This window comes from Bos grunniens, chromosome 2, assembly GCF_055505025.1.
Source record: "Bos grunniens cultivar Pamir isolate PY7600 chromosome 2, Bosgru_T2T1.0, whole genome shotgun sequence".
NCBI lineage: Eukaryota > Metazoa > Chordata > Mammalia > Artiodactyla > Bovidae > Bos > Bos grunniens.
The window spans coordinates 51,529,044-51,550,529 of NC_141166.1; the positions used below are offsets into that span (position 1 = coordinate 51,529,044).

Here is a 21,486-nt window from a genome sequence, read left to right on the forward strand (position 1 = left end):
AAAGAACTTGGACAGTCTGGGTCTCTTATACAAATTTTTTAAATAATGGAAACATTTTCCTCAATAAAATTTCCTTTTTTAGGCAAAGACATAAATAATTCTATTAATCTTTTAAATAAACTTTGGAAATAATGTCCTCCTTTTTTGCTAACGTAAGGTAGATGTTAAGGCAGTAATTTAAATTATCATTTAAACAGGCCCTATACTTTAGAAAATTGATGGGACACCAGAAATTAGAAAGAGACCATTTAAATGAGTGAATATCTCAGATTCTGAGTTGTGGAATGCTGAACTCAATTGGAAAAGACTCTGATGCTGGGAGGGATTGAGGGCAAGAGGAAAAGGGGACGACAGAGGATGAGATGGCTGGATGGCATCACTGACTCGATGCACGTGAGTCTGAGTGAACTCCGGGAGTTGGTGATGGACAGGGACGCCTGGCATGCTGCGATTCATGGGTCGCAAAGAGTCGGACACGACTGAACTGAACTAAACTCAAACTATCCTTTGTTTAAATAATCTTAGCAATATACAAGGAACCAGAATGAATTGCTAATATTCATTAGATCACAGAAAAAGCAAGAGAATTCCAGAAAAACATCTACTTCTACTTCATTGACTATGCTAAAGCCTTTAATTGTATGGATCACAAAAAACTGTGGAAAATTCTTAAAGAGATGAGAATAGCAGACCAACTCACCTGTCTCCTAAGAAACCTACATGCAGGTCAAGAAGCAACAGTTAGAACTGGACACGAACAACGGACTGGTTCAAAATTGGGAAAGGAGTATGTCAAGGCTGCATATTGTCACCCTGCTTATTTAACTTATACGCAGAGTACATCATGCTAAATGCCAGGCTGGATGAAGCACAAGCTGGAATCAAGACTGCCGGGAGAAATATCAATAACCTCAGATATGCAGATAACACCACCTTTAGGGCAGAAAGCAAAGAGGAACTAAACAGCCACTTGATGAAAGTGAAAGAGGAGAGTGAGCAAGTTGGCTTAAAACTCAACATTCAGTAAACTAAGATCATGGTATCTGATCCCCTCACTTCATGGCAAATAGATGGGGAAACAATAAAAACAGTGACTGACTTTATTTCCTTGAGCTCCAAAATCACTGCAGATGGTGACTGCAGCCATGAAATTAAAAGACACTTGCTCCTTGGAAGAAAAGCTATGACCAACCTAGACAGCATATTAAAAAGAAGAGAAATCACTTGGCCGACAAAGGTCTGTACAGTTACAGCTGTGGTTTTTCCAATAGTCATGTATGGATGTGAGAGCTGGACAATAAAAAAAGGCTGAATGCCAAAGAAGTGATGCCTTTGAACTGTGGTGTTGGAGAAGACTCTTGAGAGTCCCTTGGACAGCAAGGAGATCAAACCAGTCAATTCTAAGGGAAATCAGCCCTGAATACTCATTGGAAGGACTGATTCTGAAGCCAAAGCTCCAATACTTTGGCCACCTGATGTGAAGAGCCGACTCATTGGAAAAGACCCTGATACTGGGAAAGACTGAGGGCAGGAGGGGAAAGGGGTGACAGAGAATGGGATAGTTGGTTGCATCAACAACTCAGCAGATATGAGGTTGAGCAAACTCTTGCGAGACAGTGAAGGACAGGGAAGCCTGGTGTGCTGCAGTTCATGGGGTCACAAACAGACATGACTCAGTGACTGAACAACAACAACAAAGCTATTTTATCAGCAGATGGGTAAGTAAGAATTTTATTCTATTAACAACCAGTATGACATGGGCCCATGCAGATGGAACCGATTCTGTCACCCTTACAAGTGTACACTAAGTGTCATCCGAGTTTTAAGAACTAATATATTTAATACATTGTTTAATTTCAAGTCATTAAAATCCTAGTTGTATATGGAAATAAGTCTATTTCTTTCTGGTGCTACCATCTGAAAATGTATGTTTAAAATACCAACAAAAAGTAGGGAGACTAGTCATTTAATTTGAACCCAGAAACAGTAAACTTCCCACATTTGGATCTTTTCTCAATGTGGTTCCCTTCATGATGGCCTGTGGTAATGGACTTAAATTACACCGTCATTCATAGGACTTGTGGTTGTCAAAGGGGAGTAGGGAGAGTGTGAGGGATGGAGTGGGAGTTTGGGGTTCGCTGATGCACACTATTATATATAGGATGGATAAACAAGGTCCTACTGTATAGCACAGGGAACTATATTCAATATTCTGTCATAAACCATAATTTGGAAAAGAATATGAAAAAGAATACATATAAAACTGAATCACTTTACTGTATGGCAGAAATTAACATTATAAATCAACTATACTTCAATAAAAATTTTTAAAAATTACGCTGTCACTAAAGGCTGAAATGGCAAACATAAACCTAACATAAGGAAGTGTGAGGGAAAAAAATGAGCATGATATTTATAAAAGGATACTGTATGTTGGCCCTGTGACTGGCACTTTACTCACAATATCACATTTGAGTCTCACAGCCTGGCATGATACACATGGCCCTCTTTGTGTTCTACCCCACCAAGGTTACTTCAACACCTATGTATGGGCACTATGCTAGGCAAGGGAGTACAGAAATAAGTTAACTATTCTTACATTATAAGGGCATGAAAGCAGAGGCATGAAACAGGTCAGTTTCTAGTTTATGAAGTAACAGTAACTGTTTTAACGAGTATGCACAGTAGGCTGTGGGAACCCTCAGGGGAGTTCCACAGGGAAGATCCCCTTGGCACTGAAGGCCACAGAGGTTAAGAACCTGTCCAGGTCACACAGTAAATGAAGCCATGGGTTAAAACTGGGTCTGAATTTAAATCTATGGTGTGGCATATAAGACACAAACTCATATGCACATTTCTAAAAATAAGAGGTTATGCTAGAGGGTAGTTTATTGAGGATTAAATGTTAATTTTTAAAGAACAAAAATATACTGCCAGCAATGAATGGCAATGGTTTAATGATATTGCTGATTAAAAAAAAAAAAGTTGTAATATCTCTACCTCTTTCCTCAAGACTCATTATAGCCAACTGCAACAAGGCCTGGTTAGAGAACATTCTATGCAGAGACATGTAAGCTGGAATTGAGGTATGGGTAATTACTGAGAGACCTTAATCAAGAGGTGGTAAGCAGGTAAGGATCAACACTGACCAAGTTACCTGCAAGACCTGTCAAAGTCACTAAAAGGATAAGGCCACAGGTCTGCTCCCTGGCAGTACAGGCATGGAAGAACCATGGACACTGAGAGAGACACAAACCTGGTGGGTAGATAAGCCCAGTTGAGGTCTGGCCAACTAGCAAAGGACAACGATGAATCTTTAATTTTGAGGGAGGGAGGGCTGGCCTGAGATAGTACCAGGATTTAGAGCTAATGCACCCTGTTGCTCCGAAAGGAACTTAATAGGCTTTTTCTAGGGATAGTTGAGATACTAAGAATTCAATAAATGTTAGCAAAGTGCTACATGCTTTACATATATTAATTTACTTAATCTCAACAACCTCCTAATAATAGTATTATCCCCATTTTGACAGATTAAGAAACTCAGGTTCAGAAAGGTTAAGGATCACACCTAAGGTCACAGCCAAAATTGAAACACAAATAGTCTGGTTCCAGGGACATGAAAACTAACAGGATTTAGATTTAGTTTCTGTAATTTTTCATAGTTGAAGTAATGAGCAGCTTATGACAGAGCTTGAAAGAATTTAGCTCAGATTAAGACAGACTTCACACCTTCTTTGGAATTCTGAAAGCTGAATTCCATACTATAGAAGAAATAGATAATTCTTTGGACTGCAAGGAGATCCAACTAGTCCATCCTAAAGGAGACAGTCCTGGGTGTTCATTGGAAGGACTGATGCTGAGGCTGAAACTCCAATACTTTGGCCACCTCATGTGAACAGTTGACTCATTGGAAAAGACTCTGATGCTGGGAGGGATTGGGGGCGGGAGGAGAAGGAGACGACAGAGGATGAGATGGCTGGATGGCATCACCAACATGATGCACATGAGTTTGGGTGAACTCCGGGAGTTGGTGATGGACAGGGAGGCCTGGTGTGCTGCGATTCATAGGGTCGCAAAGAGTCGAACACGACTGAGAGACTGAACTGAACTGAAGTATTCAAAAGCACACAGAAAACTTACCAGCTGTTTAACAGAACAATCTCTTTAAGTCTCCTTCACCTGGCGATGCTGTAAGACTTAAATGTTTATTTGTAATGACTTCCCTGGTAGCTCAGATGGTAAAGGTCTGCCTGCAACGTGAGAGACCTGGGTTCAATCCCTGGGTAGGGAAGATCCCCTGGAGAAGGAAGTGGCAACCTACTCGAGTATTCTTGCCTGGAGAGTCCAAAGGATGGAGGAACCTGGCGGGCTACAGTCCATGGGGTCACAAAGAGTCACACAACTGAGCGACTTCACTTTCACTTTCTTTTTCATTTATTTGTAAGGCAATGACCTTGTCAAACAGCTTTAAGAAACCTAACTTACTACTAATTTCCCAACAGACAGAACTGTCAGGGGGAAAAAAATACAAGTTTCTTTCTCACAATTTATGGAAAAGAAAGTATTTTAAAATGTTAGAAATACTGGTACTTTTCATCATTACAGATCATCTGTGTAGGCAGATGTTTAACAGCTGCTTTCAATTCTCGTTCTCTTAAATCTTCTATTGCCTGAATACTGTAGGGCTCTCTGACATACTTGGCCTGCTTAGTTATTCAGGACTTGTGATAATTATCAAAATACAAACAAATGAAGAAACCCATCTCCTAATTTCTGATTTGTACAAAACTCTTTAGTCATTAATTCCTACTTTAGACTGACCTTTTTATACCCACCCAATGGTAATCAGAAGATGCGTGCTCAAGTTCTAGGGAAGCAATCTTATCTGTCAGTTGTTTATTCTTTTCCTCTAGAGTCTGCACATTGCAGGTTAATGCATTTATGTCTACCTTTGAAAAACAAAGGGAGAAAAGAAATCTATGCAGATCCAAAAATACTATCTTGTTTTTAAAATGACATTTTTAACCATAAAATAAATGGTATCTTATGAACACGTTCCCCTGCTTTTCTAGCTGTCTTTAGCAGGTGGGTTAAACCAACTGCATGGCGTGCATTTACCAGAAGTCCTTCTGGTGCTTGGTACTTATTTAAATATTAACTCAAGCATATAGATACAGATGTAAAAATAAATCCTCCAAAAAATATTAGCAAAATGAATCCGGCAATACATAAAAGGATAACAGATCAGGACTAAGTGAAGTTTATCCTGGTAATACAAAGTATGTTCAACATTCAAAATTAATTAGTATAATTCACATCAATAGACTGTAGAAGAAAAATCATATAACCATCTTAACAGATAAAAGCATTTCACAAAATTCATATGAATTTATGATAAAAACCTAGTAACCCAGAAACAAAAAGGGAATCAACTCTACCTGATAAAGTATATCTATAAAAAACCTACAATTAATACCAATATTGGTGGAAGACTGAATGTTTTCCCCTAAGACTAGGAAAAAGGCAAGGATATTTGCTCTTGCCATTTCTATTCAACATCAAACAGGAGGGCTTAGTTGGTGCAATTAGGTAAGAAAAAGTAATAAAAGGCATAGAAACTGGGGAGAAATAAAACTGTTTCTACTTACAATAGACATGATTTTCTATATTCCAAAAAAATCTACACAAAAGGTACCTGAATAAGAGTTTTAGTAAGGTTGAAGGTCACAAGGTCAAATCAGTTGCATTTCTATATATTAGAAAAGAAATTGGAAAATTTCTATTTCTTAAAAGTTCCATTTATAACATTATCAAAATCCATGAAATTTTTAGGTAAAAATCTAAAAAAAAAAAAAAATTCAATATTTGACATGCTGAAAATTATAGAACACTGACAGAATACAGAATTGAAATCTTAGCAATATTGAACCTTCTCATACAGGAACACAATATATCTCTCCATTTTATTTAGGTTTTTGACTTGTCAGTATTCTAAGTCAAAAACCTAAATAAAATGGAGAGATATATTGTGTTCCTGTATGAGAAGATTCAATATTGCTAAGATTTCAATTCTCTCTATCTCAATTTAAATTGCGTGGGGTAATTTACCAGTGTCCATTCTTTAATGGGGTCTGGACTGTGAGGCTATAAAAAATCACCCTACAAGAAATATTAAGGTATGCTCTTCAAGATGAAATAAAAGGGCATTAGATGATAACTGGAATCTACACAAAGAAATAAAGGGTACCAGCAAATGTAGCAACATGTAAGTACAACACACAGCTATTTTTGCTTGTAACTCTGTTACCTATAAATCAAAAATACACATTAAAAGAAAGATTAAGGGAATTAAAACAGTTCACAAAAAATATGTATTTAATACAAAGGAAGGCAGTAATGGAGAAACAGAGGAACAATAAAGCATATAAAACATTAAAAAATAATAAAGTGGCAGATGTAAATCCTACCTTATGGGTAATTATGTTAAATATAAATGGATTAAACACTCCAACTACAAAACACTGCTAGGCAGAAGGAATTTAAAAAAAAAAAAAAAAAAACTATGTGCTGTTCGTAAGAGACACAATTTAGATTCAAAGCCACAGATGGGTTGGAAATAAAAGGATGGAAAAAGATATACAATGTAAACAGTAACCTGAAAAGAAATGGTGTGGCTATACCAACATTAGACAAAGTAGATGTTAAAACAAAAATCTGTGTGGTAAAGGACATTATACATTTAAAAAGGGACCAATCCATTAAGAAGATAACATTTCTAATTAACACATGTCTAACAGAGCCCCAATGAAGCAAAAACAATAAAGCAAAAATTGACAGAACTGAAAGGAGAAACAACAATTCAACAGTAACAAAGACTTCAATAATAGAACAGTTAGAAGATCAATGAAAAAACAATTGATGACTTCAACTCTATAAAGCAACTGAACCTAACACATCTTTAGAACTCCTCCAGAAAACAGAATACACATTTTCCCCAAGTGTGTATGATGCATTCTCTATGATATACCAACATGTTACAACTATAAAAAAGCTCAATAAATTTGAAAGGACTGAAATTACACAAAGTATGTTTTTCAACCATAATGAAATAAAATTAAATCAATAAAAGAAGGAAATTTGGGAAATTCACACATATGGGAATTTCAACAACATATTTCTAAATAATCAACTGGGAATGAAAAAATTACAAAGGAAATTAAAGAATATTTTGAGACAAATGAAAATGAAAACATTACAAACAAAATGTATGGTATGCAGTTAAAGTGGTGCTTAGAGGGATATCTTTAGCTGTACAAACATATTTAACTCACTAAAAGTTAATTTTTGTATATGATGTTAGGTTATTGATATGAGATATTTTTCCTTTTTTAAAGACCTAAATATAAGATCAGATACTGGAAAACTCTTAGAGAAAAACAAAGGCAGAATACTATTTGACATAAATAGCAGTAATATCTTTTTCAATCCATCTTATAGAATTAAAGTGAAAAGTGAAAGTGAAGTTGCTCAGTCGTGTCCGACTCTCTGCGACCCCATGGACTGTAGCCTACCAGGCTCCTCCGTCCATGGGATTTTCCAGGCAAGAATACTGGAGTGGGTTGCCATTTCCTTCTCCAGGAGATCTTCCGGATCCAGGGTTTGAACCCAGGTCTTGCACATTGTAGGCAGACACTTTACTGTCTGAGCCACCATGGAAGTCTAGAGTAATTGAAGCTAATTATCCTCCAATGAAAATAAATTAAAAAAACAAAAATAGACAAATGGGACCTAATTAAACTCAAAACCTTTTGCATAGCAAAGGAAACCATAAACAGAAAGAAAAGAACTCAGAGAATGGGAGAAAATATTTGCAAACAATGCAACTAACAAGGGATTAGTCCTCAAAATTTACAAATAGCTCACGTGGCTCAATATCAAAAGAACAATCTAATCAAAAAATGGGCAGAAAACCTAAACAGACATTTCTTCCAAGAACACATTCAGATGGCTAAAGGGCACATGAAAAAATGCTCAACATGGCTAATAATTAGAGAAATGCAAATCAAAAATGAGATATCATCTCATACCAGTCAGAATGACCACCATCAAAGTCTACAAACAATAAAGGCTGGAGAGAGTGTGGAGGAAAGGGGACCCTCCTACACTACTGGTAGTGATGTAAATTGGTATAGCCACTATGAAGAATATCAGTTTAGTTCAGTTGCTCAGTCGTGTCTCTTTGTGACCCCATGGACTGCAGCACGCCAGGCCTCCATGCCCATCACCAACTCCCAGAGTTTACACAAACTCATGTCCATTGAGTCGGTGATGCCATCCAACCATCTCATCCTCTGTCATCCCCTTCTCCTCCCGCCTTCAATCTTTCCCAGCATCAGGGTCTTTTCAAATGAGTCTGCTCTTCGCATCAGGTGGCCAAAGTATTGGAGTTTCAGCTTCAACATCAGTCCTTCCAGTGAATATTCAGGACTGATTTCCTCCAGGATGGACTGGGTGGATCTCCTTGCAGTCCAAGGGACTCTCAAGAGTCTTCTCCAACACCACAGTTCAAAAGCATCAATAATTCGGCACTCAGCTTTCTTTACAGTCCATCTCTAACATCCATACAAGACTACTGGAAAAACCATAGCCTTGACTAGACAGACCTTTGTGGGCAATGTAATGTCTCTGCTTTTTAATATGCTGCGTAGGTTGGTCATAGCTTTTCTTCCAAGGAGCAACTGTCTTTTAATTTCATGGCTGCAGTCACCATCTACAGTGATTTTGGAGCCCCCCAAAATAAAGTTCTCACTGTTTCCATTGTTTCCTCATAGATTTTGCAATGAAGTGATGGCACCAGATGCCATGATCTTAGTTTACTGAATGTTGAGCTGTAAGCCAACTTTTTCACTCTCGTCTTTCACTTTTATCAAAAGGCTCTTTAGTTCTTGCTTTCTGCCATAAGGGTGGTGTCATCTGCATATCTGAAGTTATTGATAATTCTACTGGAAATCTTGATTCCAGCTTGTGCTTCATCTAGCCTAGCATTTTGCATGATGCACTCTGCATGTAAGTTATATAAGCAGGGTGACAATATACAGCCTTGAAGTATTCCTTTCCTGGTTAGGAACCAGTCTGTTGTTCCATGTTTAGTACTAACTGTTGCTTCTTGACCTTCACACAGATTTCTCAGGAGGCAGATCAGGTGGTCTGGTATTCCCATTTCTTGAAGAATTTTCCAGTTTGTTGTGATCCACACAGTCAAAGGCATTAGTGTAGTTAGTAAAGCAGAAGTAGATGTTTTTCTGGAACTCTCTTGCTTTTTTGATGATCCAACTAATGTTGGCAATCTGATCTCTGGTGCCTCTGCCTTTTCTAAATCCAGCTTGAACATCTGGAAGTTCACGGTTTACGTACTGTTAAAGCCAGGCTTGGAGAATTTTGAGCATTACTTTGCTAGTGTGTGAGATGAGTACAACTGTGCGGTAGTTTGAGCATTCTTTGGCATTGCCTTTCTTTGGGATTCATCATGGGGACTGGAATACAAAAGAAGTCAAGATATACCTGGAGTAACAGGCAAGTTTGGCCTTGGAGTACAAAAGGAAGCAGGGCAAAAGTTAACAGTATTCTGCCAAGAGAATGTACTGGCCATAGCAAGCACCCTTTTTCAACAAAAGAGACCACTTTACACATGGACATCATCAAATAGTCAATACCAAAATCAGATTGATTACACTCTTTGTAGCCAAAGATGGAGTTGAAGTTGTATACAGTGTGCAAAAAGAAGACCTGGAGCTGACTATGGCTCTGATGATCAGCTCCTCATTGCAAAATTCAGGCTTAAACTAAAGAAAGCAGGGAAAACCAGTAGACCAGCCAGGAATGACTTAAATCTCTTATGAATATATAGCAGAGGTGATGAATACATTCAAAGGATTAGATCTAGTAAACGGAGTACCTGAAGAACTATGGACAGAGGTCCGAAATATTGTACAGGAGGCAGCAAACAAAACCATCCCAAAGAAAAAAAATGCAAAAAGGCAAAGTGGTTGTCTGAGGAGGATTTGGTATAATGCAGCATGTAGCATAAGCTCTCTTGGAGGAGGTCGCCATTAGCTCCACCACAGAACTGCTGAGCAGATGACCCACAAAATGCAGAACAATTACACCAAGGAAATTCTTGTACTGTTAAGAAAGTTCTAGGACCCACAGCAGATTTCCCAACCTGGGGATCCGGCAAAGGGACTGAGAACCCCTGGGAAATTTGACTTTGGTGGCCAGTGGGAGACTGAACCAGACTTGCCAGTGAGGGTCCAGGAGTCTCTGGTGGAGGCACTGGTCCAGTTTTGCCTGAGGGCAAATAACAGGGAGGGAACACAGCCACATCCATCAACAAAAAATTGGATTAAAGATTTACTGAGCATGATCCCACTCACCAGAACAAGATCCACTTTCCCCCACAGTCAGTCTCCCCAATCCAGAAGCTTCCATAAGCCTCTTACCCTTATTCATCAGAGGGCAGATAGAATGAAAACCACAATCACAGAAAACTAATGAAACTTAAATTGAAGGAAGTGGGAAAAACCACTAGACCATTCAGGTATGACCTAAATCAAATCCCTTATGATTATACAGTGGAAGTGAGAAACAGATTTAGGGGACTAGATCTGATAGACAGAGTGCCTGATCAACTATGGACAGAGATTCGTGACATTATACAGTAGACAGGGAGCAAGACCATCCCCAAGAAAAAGAAATGCAAAAAAGCAAAATGGCTGTCTGAGGAGGCCATATAAAAAGCTGAGAAAAGAAGAGAAGTGAAAAGCAAAGGAGTAAACATATACCATTTGAATGCAGAGTTCCAAAGAATAGCAAGGGGAGGTAAGAAAGTTTTCCTCAGTGATCAGTACAAAGAAATAGAAGAAAATAATAGAAAAGGAAAGACTAGAGATCTCTTCAAGAAAATTAGAGATACCAAGGGAACATTTCATGCAAACATGGGCTCAATAAAGGACAGAAATGGTATGGACCTAACAGAAGCAGAAGACATTAAGAAGAGGTGGCAAGAATACACAGAAGAACTGTACAAAAAACATCTTCATGACCCAGATAATCACGATGGTGTGATCACTCAGCTAGAGCCAGACATCCTGGAATGCAAAGTCAAGTGGGTCTTAGGAAGCATCACTACGAACAAAGCAAGTGGAGGTGATGGAATTCCAGTTGAGCTATTTCAAATCCTAAAAGATGATGCTGTGAGAGTGCTGCACTCAATATGCCAGCAACTTCGGAAAACTCAGCAGTGGCCATGGGACTGGAAAAGGTCAGTTTTCATTCCAATCCCAAAGAAAGGCAATGCCAAAGAATGTTCAAACTACAGCACAATTGCACTCATCTCACACGTTAACAAAGTAATGCTCAAAATTCTCCAAGCCAGGCTTCAGCAATACGTGGACTGTGAACTTTCAGATGTTCAAGCTGGTTTTAGAAAAGGCAGAGGAACCAGAGATCAAATTGTCAACACCCGTTGGATCATCAAAAAAGCAAGAGAGTTCCAGAAAAACATCTATTTCTGCTTTCTTGCCTACGCCAATGCCTTTGACTGTGTGGATTACAACAAACTGGAAAATTCTTCAAGAGATGGGGATATATCAAACCACCTGACCTGCCTCTTGAGAAATCTGTATGCAGGTCAGGAAGCAACAGTTAGAACTGGACATGGAACAACAGACTGGTTCCAAATAGGAAAAGGAGTATGTCAAAGCTGTATATTATCACCCTGCTTACTTAACTTATATGCAGAGTACATCAAGAGAATCGCTGGGCTGGATGAAGCACAAGCTGGAATCAAGATTGCCAGGAGAAATATCAATAACCTCAGATATGCAGATGACACCACCCTCATGGCAGAAAGTGAAGAAGAACTAAAGAACCTCTTGATGAAAGTGAAAGAGGAGAGTGAAAAAGTTGGCTTACAGCTCAACATTCAGTAAACTAAGATCATGGCATCCAGCCCCATCACTTCATGGCAAATGGATGGGGAAACAATGAAAACAGTGACAGACTTTATTTTTCTGGGCTCCAAAATCACGGTAGATGGTGACTGCAGCCATGAAATTAAAAAGACACTTCCTCCTTGGAAGGAAAGTTATGACCAACCTACGCAGCATATTAAAAAGCAGAGACATTACTTTGCCCACAAGGGCCTTCTAGTCATGGCTATGGTTTTTTCAATAGTCATATATGGATATGAGAGATGGACTGTAAAGAAAGCTGAGCACCAAAGAATTGATACTTTTGAACTGTGGTGTTGGAGAAGACTCTTGAGAGTCCCTTGGACTGCAAGGAGATCCAAACAGTCCATCCTAAAGGAGATCAGTCCTGGGTGTTCATTGGAAGGACTGATGCTGAAGCTGAAACTCCAATACTTTGGCCACCTGATGCGAAGAGCTGACTCATTTGGAAAGACCCTGATTCTGGGAAAGATCGAGGGCAGGTGGAGAAGGGGATGACAGAGGATGAGATGGTTGGATGGCATCACTGACTCAATGGACAAGTGTTTGAGTAGACTCTGGGAGTTGGTGATGGACAGGGAGGGCTGGCGTGCTGCAGTCCATGGGGTTGCTAAGAGCTGGACATAACTGAGCAACTAAACTGAACTGAAATGAACCAAACTGATCACATGGATCACAGCCTTGTCTAACTCAAAGAAACTACGAGCCATGACGTGGAGGGCCACCCGAGACAGACAGGTCATGGCGGAGAGGTCTGACAGAATGTGGTCCACTGGAGAAGGGAATGGCAAACCACTTCAGTATTCTTGCCTTGAGAACCCCATGAACAGTATGAAAAGGGAAAAAGATAGGACACTGCAAGATGAACTCCCCAGGTTGGTAGGTGCCCAATATGCTACTGGAGAAAAATAGCTCCAGAAAGAATGAAGAGAAGAAGACAAAGTGAAAAGAATGCCCAGCTGTGGATGTGATGAGTGACAGAAGTCAAGTCTGATGCTGTGAAGAACAATATTGCATAGGAACCTAGAATGTTAAGTCCACAAATCAAGGTAAAGTAGAAGTGGTCAAACAGGAGACAGCAAGAGTGAACATCAACATTTTAGCAATCAGTGAACTAAAATGGACCTGAATGGCGAATTTAATTCAAAGACCATTATATCTACTACTGTGGGCAAGAATTTCTTAGAAGAAATGGAGTAGCTCTCATAGTCAACAAAAGAGTCCAAAATGCAGTACTTGGGTGCAATCTTAAAAATGACAGAATGATCTCTCTGCATTTCCAAGGAAAGCCATTCAATATCACAGTAATCCCAGTTGATGCCCCAAGCACTAATGCGGAGAAGCTGAAGTTGAATGGTTCTATGAAGACCTATCAGATCAGATCAGATCAGTCGCTCAGTTGTGTCCGACTCTTTGCAACCCCATGAATTGCAGCATGCCAGGCCTCTTACCTGAAACCTGTAATTGGGCCAAGAAGCAATAGCTAGAACCCTATATGGAACAACTGACTTGTTCAGGATTGAGAAACGAATACAACAAAGCTATTTATTGTCACCCTGTCTATTTAACTTATATACGGAGCACATCATATATAAGTTATGACAGGCTGGATGAGTTACAAGCAGGAATCAAGGTTGCTGGGAGAAATATCAACAACCTCAGATATGTGGATGATACCACTCTAATGACAGAAAGTGAAGGAAAACTAATGAGCCTCTTGATTAGGGTGAAGGAGGAGAGTGAAAAAGCTGGCTTGAACCGTGGTGCTGGAAAAGACTCTTGAAGAGTCCCTTTGGACATCAAGGAGATCAAACCAGTCAATCTTAAAGGAAATCAACCCTGAATATTCTTTGGAAGGACTGATGCTGAAGCTCTAATACTTTGGCCACCTGATGCCAACAGCTGACTCATTGGAAAATACTCTAATACTGGGAAAGATTGAAGGCAGAAGGAGAATAGGACCACAGAGGATGAGATGGTTGGATGGCATCACCGATTCAATGGACATGAACTTGGGCAATCTCCAGGAGATGGTGAGAGACAGGGAAGCCTGGCGTGCTGCAGGCCATGGAGTTGTGAAGAGTTGGACACAACTTGCTGGCTGAACAACAGCAAACAAGCAAGTATAATATCTTTCAGCCCCATGAACATATACTTAGTCTACATTAAGACAAATGAAATCAGACAAACAAAATAATAATGTTATGTTGTAATCATAAATAGCCATTCATCACAGCCATGAAATATTTACTAGAATTTTAAAGCAAAAAGTATTAATTAATTAACAGTATCCACCAGTTTTCCAAATTTTAAAAAGCATACTGAGGCCACATTGACACCAGCAAAATCCCAGCCACTGGAAGTCAGCTTTATTTAAAGACCTTTTGGGTGGACTGTTTTCGAATCACTGGACATGAGTGAGTAAACCACAGAAGGTATTGCCAGCTTGGTGAACTGTCTTGGAGCTCCAGTACAGAATTTAGCTTTTTTTCTCTCTGTAGTTCTTAAACTAAAAGTTCACATAGATAGGTCTTCCCTGGTGGCTCAGTGGTCAAGAATCCACCTGCCAATGTGGGAGACACAGGTTCAGTCTCCAATATGTGAAGATCCCACATACTGCAGAGCAACTAAGCCCGTGTTCCACAACTACTGAACCTGTGCTGTAGAGCTCGGGAACCATACCTACCAAAGCCTGTGTGCCCAGAGCCTGTGCTCTGCAGTAAGAGAAGCCACTGCAATGGAAGCCCATGCACCCAGCTAGAGAGTAGCCTCCACTCAACCACAACTTGAGAAAAGCCTGCACAGCAACGAAGACCCAGCATGGCCAAAGATAAATAAAAATTAGTTTTTTAAAAAGTTTACATATATGGTAGATAACATGAATACTATTTAGTTGAGCCAGAAGCCGAACAGTCAAGGCTTGATGACTGTATCTGACACCTGTTGCTAGTTTTATTGAGTAGGGCGGCCTAATAGTCCCGGGTGCTCCAGATATACTCCAGATGACAACGCTACATAATCCCTACTCTCTTTAAATTCTGAAATGCAAATAGGAATGTTTTAAAGTTGTTTGGTCTTTTTTTTTGCTCTATTTCGATAAGGATTGTATTCATTTCTCTGGCCATTCTACCTTAATAGAACCTAGAAAGAGGTATCTCACAAAACTGCAAGAACTAATAAGCCTAAATTAGCTTTATTTAATTTTTTAAGAAAAGCACTGTCAGCAATCATCCCTCTGCTTCCCACAGGCCCATGAGCTCAGTCTTGGGAGTCTTCCTAGCTAAACTGCTTGGTGAACACTAGGGTCAGAGGCAGTGATGACTCACTGGCAAACACAAGATGCTCAACAAGCAAACCTTTCCCAGAAGCAGCCTTATGCTGAAGTGACTAAAGTGCTCTGAGGGCATCCAGCTTCGTAGCTTCTCTACTCCCCCTACATTTTGCTATTCAACAATATAACCTGTCTCCTCACTAAGATAAGCTGATACAGCAGGCAGCAGTACAGAAGGAAATAAAACATAATGACACAAAAAGAAAGAAAACGTGCAATACCTTGTTTTTAGCTAATTCTTTTTCCAAGTTGCATTTTTCTTCTGCTACTTCTTTCTCTGTTTTATTAACCTGCCCAAGAAGCGAGGGGAAAAAGGAAACCAGTCTTTTAAAAACAGTTGACAGGCTCTACTATAGCAGACACACCCTGCATGTGAGTTAATACCTACACTGCAGAGATAGCACATCCTCTCAGAAAAGGGGCCACTCAGGGAGTCTCTGAGGCAGAGCAGACTTCACAAATAGCCCTGAAATTAGAAAGACACGTCTGCATGTCAGACTCTGCTGGCTCCTTCCTAACTAGGAAGACAGGGCTGTTTTCCCTTACACTGTTTCTGCTACACTGTCCCACTCCCACTGGGCAAAACTGATTTTTAAAATCTGACCCCTTAACTAACATGAGGATGTGTGAATGGTTAGTTAACTTTCACTAATGCTATGTAAGGGTACTATTTGGCACAGACTACTCACATGGCTAAAAGACATAGATTACCCACCCAAAGACTTCTTTCATGGGTAACTCAGACAAACTCCATCTGGGTTGTATTTCTTTTCTTGTCTTTTGCACTTAAAATACAATTTTAAAACAAGACCACCGCCCACAACCAGGAGGTAACAAACCTGCCTCCACCCACCTCTTTCTGAAGTCTGTCTTTCTCCTCTAGCAGAGACTTCTTCTCTTGCGTTGATGCTTCCAGGTCACCTCGCAATCTTGCAATAGTGGATTCTAGCAGCTCTTTCTGGACTGTTGCCCTCTTCTCAGCCTCTTGTGCTTTCTGGATACATTGGTTATGCTCAAGGATTAAATGGTCCCTGCAGGAAGAGAACAAGGAAATATGAAAGCTAAATGAGAGCTCTTCTTTATGACTAAATGTTCTTACAGAACGTATCTCCTGCCTGAGAGCAATTACCAAAATGTTCTAACAAAATTAGTTCTGTGAAAGCAGTGTCTTTATTTTTGTGGCTGGCCCAGCAAATGCAGAATCAAAACTTTTGCATTAAAGATATGAAATACAAGTGCAAAAGCAAAAAATGCAAAAGTTGCCTACAATTTACTTACAGATGCACTTGGAGTTGTGTTTTTTCATTCTGAACAGTCTGTAGCTCACTTGTGATACTGGCATGGGCTGCATCCAGCAGTAAGTTTTGTTCTTGAAATGTCTGTGTCATCCTTTTCTGCTCCTCCTGTTAGAAGTAATATTAAAAGCTGAGATGCCAGAAGTTACTTGATAGGATATTATTCTAAATAACTAATCAAAGCTACTGATACTTACAAAAGTAAAATCTAATTTATATAAATAAAACCTCTTTTTGAAAGAATTTATCTTAATGTCCAGCTTTCTCTTTGTCCCTACCCTGACTTGACCACAATTTTATCACTTTACAGCTCTTCTCGCCAACAATCAAGGTGCATCATTTACCTAGCTTGCTGCAAAATTTTATGACTCCTAACATGAACAAATTTTCAGATATAGAACTATATTAGGTATATTTTGGTAATTTAAAATTTCAACATGGTACTATACTTTAAAAAGTAAGACAATATCAATGTATATAAAGTAAAAAAATTCTTCCACCTCTAACTCCTCCACACCTCTTCCAAATAATTCCACTCTCCAAGGACAATCATGTTTCACAGTTTAAATTCTTTTGACAGTATCTGAAACTGTGCTCAGATACTGTGAGAGCAGAAGTCTGTAACTGTTTTGCACAATTAATTTTTCTCTGGCTTACCATTTTTATGCATACTCCCTCTATCCACAATTTATAAAGCTTTTGTAAATATAGTACATGCTAAGAATTACTTTTGTAAACATACTTTAAAATACATTGTTTTGAACAATATTGATTACAAGGCAAATCCTCACACCTTCATACTTGATAAAACGGGATCTCACTTGTGTCATATTCCAAGGTTTTAAAATGTTTATTAAAGTGTTATGTATATAAGTCACATTATTCAGTCTACTAAGTGGTAAATTTCATGAAAGTAGGGATTTGTCTTGTTCACTACCATAATTCTATCCAGATCTAGTATCATAACAATACTTACATGGGGTAAACACACAATGTTTGAAATAATGAAAAATATTTATTGAGTATCTGTTAGATGCAAAATACGCTTAGACTAGAGATCTCTTTAAAAAAATTAGAGACACCAAGGGAACATTTCATGCAAACATGGGCACAATTTTATGGACAGAAATGGTATGGAACTAACAGAAGCAGAAGATACTAAGAAGAGGTGGCAAAAATACACAGAAGAACTATACAAAAAGGATCTTCATGACCTAGATAGCCACGATGGTGTGATCACTCACCTAGATCCAGAAATCCTGTAATGCAAAGTCAAGTGGGTCTTAGGAAGTATCACTACAAACAAAGCTAGTGCAAGTAATGGAATTCCAGTTGAGCTATTTCAAATCCTAAAAGATGATGCTGTGAAAGGGCTGCACTCAATATGCCAGCAAATTTGGAAAACTCAGCAGTGGCCACAGGACTGGAAAAGGTCAGTTTTCATTCCAATCCCAAAGAAAGGCAATGCCAAAGAACGCTCAAACTACCACACAATTGTACTCATCTCACACGCTACTAAAGTAATGCTGAAAATCCTCCAAGCCAGGCTTCAACAGTACATGAACCGTGAACTTCCAGATGTTCAAGCTGGTTTTAGAAAAGGCAGAGGAACCAGAGATCAAATTGCCAACAACCGCTGGATCATGGAAAAAGCAAGAGAGTTCCAGAAAAACATCTACTTCTGCCTTTATTGACTACACCAAAGCCTTTAACTGTGTGGATCACAACAAATGGTGGAAAACTCTGAAAGAGATGGGAATACCAGACCACCTGACCTGCCTCCTGAGAAATCTGTGTGAAAGTCAAGAAGCAACAGTTAGAACTGGACATAGAACAACAGACTGGTTCCAACTGGGAAAGGAATTTGTCAAGGTTGTATACTGTCACCCTGCTTATTTATACACCCTGCAGAGTATATCACATGAAATGCTTGCCTGGATGAAGCACAAGTGGGAATCAAGATTGCCGTGAGAAATGTCAATAACCTCAGAGACACCACCCTTATGGCAGAAAGCGAAGAACTAAAGAGCCTCTTGATGAAAGCGAAAGAGGAGAGTGGAAAAAGACGGCTTAAAACTCAACATTCAGAAGACTAAGATCATGGCATTCGGTCCCATGACTTCACCGCAAATTCATGTGGAAACAGTGAGTTTATTTTTGGGGGCTCCAAAATCACTGCAGATGGTGACTGCAGCCATGAAATTAAAAGATGCTTGCTCCTTGGAAGGAAAGTTATGACCAACCTAAGCAGCAATAGTAAAAAGCAGAGACATTACACTGCCGACAAAGGTCCATCTAGTCAAAGCTATGTTTTTTCCAGTGGTCATGTATGGATGTGAGAGTTGGACTATATAGAGAGCTGAGCACCGAAAGAATTGATGCTTTTGAACTGTGGTGTTCGAGAAGACTCTTGAGAGTCCCTTGGACTGCAAGGAGATCCAACCAGTCAATCTTAAAGGAAATCAGTCCTGAATATTCATTGGAAGCCCTGATGCTGAAACTTCACTACTTTGGCCACCTGATGTGAAGAGCAGACTCATTTGAAAAGACCCTGATGCCGGGAAAGATTGAAGGTGGGAGGAGAAGGGGACAACAGAGGATGAGATGGTTGGATGGCATCACCAACTCAATGGACATGAGTTTGAATAAGCTCCAGGAGTTGGTGATGGACAGGGACGCCTGGTGTGCTGCATGGGGTCACAAAGAGTTGGATATGACTGAGCGACTGAACTGAACTGAGCATGGCCCTGCTCACCAGAGCAAGACGCAGTCCCTCCTATCATAAAGCTTAACAAGCCTCTTAGCCTCCTCCATCAGAGGGCAGACTGAAGAAGCAAGAAGAACCACAAGCCCACATCAGGTAGAACAAAATTCGTATTACAGAAAGTTAATCAGGATGAAAAGCAGAAAGTTCCGTTCCAGATGAAGGGACAAGATAAAATGGCAGAAAAAACAAATAAATAAAATGGAGATAGGCAACCTTCCAGAAAAACAATTGAGAACAATGATAGTGATGATGATCTAGGATATCAGGAAAACAATGGAGAAGATGCAAGAAATGTTCAGTAAAGACCTAAAAGAACTAAAGAACAGACAAACAGAGATGAAAACATACTAGACGGAATCAATAGCAGAATAACAGGCAGAAGAATGGATAAATGACTTGGAGGATAGAATGGTGGAAATCAGTGCTGCAGAACACAATATAGAAAAAAGAATGAAAAAAAAAAAAAAAAAGGAAGACAGCCTAAGAGACCTCTGGGACAACATTAAATGCTCTCTATCACCAACAGAGAGAGAAAAGACATGAGAAAATACTTGAAGCAAAAACAGCTAAAATCTTTCCTAACATGTGAAAGGAAATAGTCAATCAAGTCCAGGAAGCACAGAGAGTCCCCATCAGGATAAACACAGGGAGGAACATACCAAGACACATAGTAATCAAACTGACAAAAATTTAAGACAAAGATAAAATATTAGAAATAACAAGGGAAAAACAACAAACAACATACAAGGGAACACCCATCAAATTATCAGCTGATTTCTCAACAGGAACCCTACAAGCCAGAAAGGAATGCCACAATATGTTTAAAGTCATGAAAAGGAAGAATGTACAACCAAGGATACTCCACCCAGCAAGACTCTCAGATTTGATGGAGAAACCAAAAGCTTTCCAGACAAGCAAACGTTAAGAGAATTCAGCGCTACCAAGCTAGCTTTACAACACATGCTAAAGGAACTTCTCCAGGCAGGAAACACAAGACAAGGAAAAGATCTACAGAAAATAAGCCCCAAACAATTGAGAAAATAGTAACAGGATCATACACATAGATAATTACCTTCAATGTAAATTGATTAAATGCACTAACCAAAGGACACTGGGTGGAAGAAAACATGTGCACATAACTCTGTTTGACTCCCCCAAATTGTATGTAATTATTTTATATTGTTAGGTTAATCATGCTTCCATTATGGCTTGCAATTGTTATTACATTTTTTATCTGGCTATTGATTACGGAAACTAATAAGCATCTTTTACTATTGTGAAAAAAATAAAAATAAATACCTGCAGAATGGCTTGGTGGTCAGCAATGATTCTGGTATTTTCCATTTTAACAGTCTGAAGCATGCTGCTCAATTCTGAACACTTTCTGGTCAGCTGGTCATTCAAAATCTAAGACAACATATATAGGAAATCACAGATCTCTCCAATAAATAATTCTTTTTACTTACACATCATTATTTTTAACAATTACATAGTATTTCATAGTATTATTTCACCATATATGTGAACTTTATTTAACCCAATGGATATTTAATTATAAAATACTTTCAAATATTTGGAATCACCATCCTAAATAATTCTAAATTAAAAAGACAAATTTGTTGATTTGGTAGAACAACTGAAGCATTTGGCAGTTTACCAATCTTTTGTTCTTTTGCATTTTGCATGCTGGTCAATCAGAGCAAGATATGTACAGAATGGTATTTACAATGTAGATGCATGGTCAATGCTATACAAATCCATTCCCAAAATTGGATGATGAGTTTTTAGAACTGTTTAGCTGATAACACAAAATAGCTAAGCTCCTTCATCACCAATTACAGTATTCAAAAAAGCAAAATACAGATGACTGTACCATTTCACAGGATTAATCTTCCAAAATGAAACAGAAGTCTTTTGTGCAACATATCTATTAAACATGTAGTTGGTTTATAATTCTTTTTCCTTTTGGTATTTTTAAATTTGTATTCCTATGGAAAATATCTATCTTAATTCTCAGTTATTTTTGAAAACTATATTTGGTAAGGATCTTATGTTTTAATATACAAGTTCTTTAAGGATTGG

The 21,486-nt window shown here is 38.9% G+C and overlaps 1 protein-coding gene across 50 annotated transcripts in view; it reads right to left on the reverse strand.

Annotated features, from left to right (window-relative positions):
- Nucleotides 1–21,486, reverse strand: part of CCDC150 (coiled-coil domain containing 150) — a 91,938-nt gene that overhangs the window by 42,469 nt on the left and 27,983 nt on the right. For 26 of the 50 annotated variants that reach the window (XR_015144691.1, XR_015144695.1, XR_015144677.1 and 23 more), the window contains 4 exons: nucleotides 20,704–20,811; nucleotides 16,621–16,745; nucleotides 16,196–16,373; nucleotides 15,564–15,632 (listed from right to left, as the gene is read on the reverse strand). Coding sequence is in view for 40 of the 50 variants with exons in the window: in XM_086348231.1 (XP_086204357.1) it covers nucleotides 15,564–15,632; nucleotides 16,196–16,373; nucleotides 16,621–16,745; nucleotides 20,704–20,811 (480 nt within the window). In the remaining 10 variants the exon portion in view is untranslated. Of the gene's footprint in view, nucleotides 1–4,835; nucleotides 4,950–15,563; nucleotides 15,633–16,195; nucleotides 16,374–16,620; nucleotides 16,746–20,703; nucleotides 20,812–21,486 lie in introns of all 50 variants that reach the window. The other 24 variants (XR_015144684.1, XR_015144678.1, XR_015144676.1 and 21 more) reach the window with 1 other exon arrangement.